We start from the raw sequence: 5,207 nt of genomic DNA, 5'->3' as shown, positions 1-5,207 counted from the left end.
GGAGCTGGGGGCTCGTAGTCGACACAGTGGGGCATCCCGAACTTGGTTGAGGATCATGCGCGAGGTCGAGGGAGCCGGGGGCTCGTGTCGACTTTGCGTGCTTCCCGAAGCCGAAGGAGCTGGGGGCTCGCAGTCGACACAGTGGGGCATCCCAAATTTGGTTGGGGGATCATGCGCGAGGTTGAGAAGCCGGGGGCTCCGCGGTCGACTCTGCGATAACTTTTCGAGGCCGAGGGAGCCGGGTGTGCTCGCGTTGACACAGCGGGCATTCCCGAACTTGGTCGAAGGATCATGCGCAAGGTCGAGGGAGCCGGAGGCTCGTGGTCAACTCTGTGATGCTTTCCCGAGGTCGAGGGAGCCGGAGGCTCGCGGTCGACACAGCGGGGCATCCTGAACTGATCGGAGGAGCATGAGGTCGAGGGAGCAGGGGCTCGCGGTCGATTTTGTGATGCTTCTCGAGGCCGAGGGAGCCGAGGGCTCGCGGTCGACACAGCGGGGCATCCCGAACTTGGTCGGAGGATCATGTGCGAGGTCGAGGGAGTGGGGGCTCGCGGTCGCTCTACAATATTTTTCGAGGTCGGGGAGCCGGGGGCTCGAGGTCGACACGGCGGGCATCCCAAACTTGGCCGGAGGCTTGTTGGAGATGGAGATCGGACTCGGAGTTGTCGAGACGGAGCATCCGAACTCAGTTGGGGCATCCAAACTTGGTCGGGCATCCGGCTGGGCATCCGGCTGGGCGTCCGGACCTGGCCGGGCATCCTGAAGTTTGCAGTAGATTATCATAAGAAGAGTATTGAATAATTAGAGAGAGCTGTAAGTAAATTAACATGTAGAGAAGTGTTAATTATGTTCTCAAACTTGAAGACCTTGGGGGCTCTACTAGTAATATTCCGGAGATTTTCGGAGTTCTAGCTTTGGAAAATGGGAGTCCCTTCAAAGACTCCAATTTGTAAGTTCCGGGTGCAGACTGAGCAACTCGGTATTGCCCTTCCTAATTTGGGGCAAGCTTTTCTTGTTCAGTGGGTTGAGAAGCTTCAGCCTTCCTCAGGATGAGATCTTCACTTGAAGAGCTTGACCTTCATCCTGGGTTGTAGCACTATGCCGCCTTCTGTTGGCACCTTGCCATACGGACTCGGGCAGCCTTCCTTGTCTCCTCCATGAGATCCAGGTTGTTTCTGAGCTGAGATGAGTTGGAGCCTTCTCGTAATTCTCCACCCTCAGTGATAGAAGTCCTATTTCCAAGGGGATGATGGCTTCCATTCCGTAGGCTAGATTAAAGAGGGTCTCACGGTGGAGAGTCGAAATGTAGTCCTGTAGGCCCAGAAGATATTGTAGAAATCCCTCGACCCATTACGCTTTGGCTCGGTCGAGTCTAGCTTGAGTCCTTGGAGGATGGTACGGTTCGTCACCTGGTTTCTCTATTCGTCTATGGATGGGCGACCGAGGTGAACGATGATCGATGCCGAGCTCGGGAGCAGAATTTTCTGAAGCGGGCATTATCGAATCGGCGGCTATTGTCGGATATAAGGATGCGGGGAAGTCCAAATCTGTAGATTATTGACTTCTAGACAAAGTCTCGCATCTTCGGCTCAGAAATTCGGATCACCACACTCAGCTTCGACCTACTTGGTGAAGTAATCGATGGAAGACAATGAGGAACTTTCTCGATCTTGTGGCTAGAGGAAAATGGTCCAAGATATCATCCCCATTGGTAAATGGCCAGGGGGTGCTGATCGAGGTTATGGAACCGAAGGTCGGCGCTGAATGTTGGCATTCCGCTGACCCCACCGATCGTACTTTTGGACAAAGTCCAATGCATCTTTTTGGAGTGTGGGCTAGTAATATCCTTAGCGCAGAATTTTGTGGGGCCAGGGCCCGACCTCCTAGATGGTTCCCGCAGATTCTTCGTGAACCTCTCGCATGGGCATAATCCGCCTCTGAGGAGCGGAGACATCTGAGAAGAGGAGAGGTTAAATGACCTACGGTAGAGGCTTGCCTTCGTATAAGAGGTATCGAGAAGCCTGACGCCTAATCCGACGGGCTTCGAGCTCATAATTGGGGAGGACTTCGCTCAACAGGTAGACGACGAACGTTGTCCATCCCAGCTCGACTCGATCTCGATGCAGAGAGTTGGTTCAGGCCTCTCGATGCTAGTGCCTGGAGATATCGAGCACTGCGGTCTTCGGAAGGCTCGCTCATGTGGAAGGTCGCCAGTTTTGGACAATTAGTCTGCTCTTGGCATTCTCCGTCCTAAGGATGTGCTGGATATCGAAGGAGCCCAGCATGGGGTGAGGTCTCGGACCTTTTGGAGATACTTCTGTATTGATGGCTCTCTTGCTTCAAAGTCCCCAAGATTTGGCTCATGACCAGTTGAGAGTCGCTTAAGGCCTTCAAGCTACCAACTTCAGCTCTTTTTGCCAGCTTCAGTCCGGCAATAAGTGCCTCATACTCTGCCTCATTATTTGAGGAGGAAATTCAAAGCATAGGGCATGCTCTGCAACTACCCCATCTGGGTTGGTGAGGATGAGGCCCGCTCCGCTACCCCCCGAGGTCGAGGAGTCGTCTACATGTAGAACCCATGGCCGCTCCGGGGTCTCTGTCGATGTAAGCTCGGGCCCGGGATCATCAGGCAGAGTACATTCAACAATGAAATCGGCGAGCACTTGGGGCCTTAACTGCCAGGCCTCGGGCGGTAATTTGAGGTCCAATTCTGGAGCTCGACCGCCCACTTTGCGATCCTTCCCGCGCGATCCAACGGCTGCAGAGCTTGCTTTATAGGCTGGTCGGTCAGTATGGCTACGATATGAGCCTAGAAAGTAGGGTCGGAGCCATCGGGCCGAGATGACCAGAGCATAAGTCGTTTTCTCCAGCTTGGGAAGTATCGGATCTCGGCATCCTTTAGGACCCGGCTGGTATAATACCACTGGTCCTTTTGAGACTTATCTTCTTGTCGGACCAGGAACCGGCTTACTCGCCACCGGCGAGACGGCCAGGTACAGATAAAGGAGCTCGCCTTGCTGAGGCTTTGTGAGGAGTGGAGGGGAGGCAATATAGTATCTGAGCTTTTTAAAGGCTTGCTGGCATTCTTCGAACTACAAGAAGTCCTTCGGCCGCTTGAGGATCTTGAAGAATGGGAGGCATCATTCGGCCGACTTGAAGACAAACCTTCCTAGGGCCGCAACTCGTCCGGTAAGCCGCTGTACCTCCTTGACTGTCTTTGGCGGCACCATTTCTTACAGTGCTCGGATTTTCTCGGGGTTCGCTTCGATTCCGAGCTGGGTTACACGAAACTGAGAAACTTGCTTGAGGTAACTTCGAAGGCGCACTCGGCGGGGTTGAGCTTCATTCAGTACTTCTTGAGGGTGGAGAAAGCTTCATTGAGATCAGCTATGTGGTGCTCCGCTGTCCAGCTCTTCACCAACATGTCGTCTACATAAACCTCCATGTTTCGGCCTATTTGATCATTAAATATCTGGCTGACCAGCCTCTGATATGTCGCTCCGGCATTCTTTAGCCCAAACGGTATCACTTTGTAGCAGTAGAGACCCTTGTCAGTAATGAAGGTCGTTTTCTCTCGTTCTCGGGCGCCATTTAAATTTTATTGTACCCTGAGAAGGCGTCCATGAAGGTCAGCAGCTGGTGTTCCGAGTGGAGTCGACGAGCTGGTCGATATTGGAAAGGGGGAAAGCTGTCCTTTGGACAGGTTTTGTTCAGATCGGTGTAGTCCACGGACTACATTGGCGAGCCAGTCGGGGTGGAGACTTCTCGGATGAAGCTAGCCTCGAGGAGTTTGTCCACCTTCTCGGCCGCCGCTCGTTGTCGCTCCGGCGCAGAGCCCCGTTTTTTCTGCCTTACATGCTTGCAGGTCGGGTTCACCTGAAGTCGGTGAACCATGACCTCGGGATCTATTTCCGGTATGTCCGTGGGTGACCAGGCGAAGACATCCATGTTGGACTGGAAGAACTCGATTAGATGATTTCTTCATGCAAGCTCAGGCTGGAGCCAATCTATACGGTTAGCTCTGGGCAGTCTTTTCTTAAGGGGATTTGGATGAGGAGCTCATTAGGTTCTACTCATTCTCTCTAAGGCTCGTCTCGCACTTCCAGGATTTCAATGGGCAGGACCGGTCTGATAGTTGGGCTGGCGCCCTCAATGGTTGTTCTACTTTGCTTGATTCTTTGGCTGGTTGTTTGCTTTGAGAGTTGCCATGTAGCATTACTTGGCTATCATTTGGTCCCTACGAGCTTCGCCTACTCCTTGTTCGGTAGGAAACCACATGAGCAGATGGTACATCGAGACCACGGCTTGGAAGGCGTTGAGCCCTGGTCGTCCAAGAATGACGTTGTAGACCGAGGGCAGACGGACCACAAGAAAATTCATCCTCACGGTGCTCTCTCGAGGGGCGAGCCCGACCGTGACAAGTAGGTGGGTCTCGCCCTCAACCGAGACCGAGTTTCCAGTGAATCCGACCAGCGGAGCATTCACTGGAGCTGGTTGTCTATCATTCCATTTTTTGGAAGGCATTATAATACAAATATTTGCTGAGCTTTCATTATCAACTAAGACATGCTTTACATCAAACTTATTCATGACCATGGAGATTACCACAGCATCATCGTGAAGAGTCTCAACTCCTTTTAAGTCCTCGTTCGAGAACAAGATGACTTCATAAGTGCATTGATGCTTCGAAGGGGTCCTTCTCTCAGTCGATTCTCCAGCAGAGCTTCTTTCGGTTGGGCCTCTTCTGATGGTGTTGATGGTGCCAGCGATAGGCATGTTGTCATTTGGACCTTCGGGGGGTGCAACATTCTTCACCGACCTTCTTTCATCATGCTGGTTCTGCACGAACTGGTTGAAGACCCCACAGCGAATGAGTGCTTCGATCTTGTCCCGAAGTCGAAAACATTCATTTGTGTCGTGGCTGTGGTCTCGGTGGAAGCGATAGTATTTCTTGGAGTGGTGCCGAAGTTCTGATTCCCGCATCGGAGGTGGTTTGAGTGGAGTGTAGTTCTCGTACCTTCCCGAGGGGATCCGCTGCCGAGGTGAAGACCTCGGCCGAGGCGGGATCTCGGTCGAGGCTGCGCCTGCTGTAAAGGTGGACTCTTCCGACGTGATAGATTCTTCTCTCGGTGGGGAACCGACTTCTCGAGCGGTCGCGCTCCTCGCGGTGCCTTTTCTGCTTCTTCGAGGCCTGCTCGATCACACTT

The 5,207-nt window shown here is 53.0% G+C and overlaps 1 protein-coding gene across 1 annotated transcript; it reads right to left on the bottom strand.

Moving 5' to 3' along the window:
- Positions 1-4,215: 4,215 nt before the first annotated feature.
- Positions 4,216-4,983, bottom strand: LOC120109244. Its single transcript, XM_039122993.1, has one exon. The coding sequence runs from the start codon at positions 4,981-4,983 to the stop codon at positions 4,216-4,218; it is 768 nt and encodes a 255-aa protein (XP_038978921.1).
- Between the last annotated feature and the right edge of the window lie 224 nt (positions 4,984-5,207).

The sequence above is a fragment of the Phoenix dactylifera genome, unplaced genomic scaffold, assembly GCF_009389715.1.
Source record: "Phoenix dactylifera cultivar Barhee BC4 unplaced genomic scaffold, palm_55x_up_171113_PBpolish2nd_filt_p 001946F, whole genome shotgun sequence".
Classification (NCBI taxonomy): Eukaryota; Viridiplantae; Streptophyta; class Magnoliopsida; order Arecales; family Arecaceae; genus Phoenix; species Phoenix dactylifera.
Note: the sequence above shows the minus strand (reverse complement) of the source record. Positions and strands in the feature narration are given on the sequence as shown.

What these genes read in the sequence shown, in the direction of transcription:
- LOC120109244 (XM_039122993.1), bottom strand. Translation starts at nt 4,983, where the DNA reads ATGCGGGAATCAGAACTTCGGCACCACTCCAAGAAATACTATCGCTTC.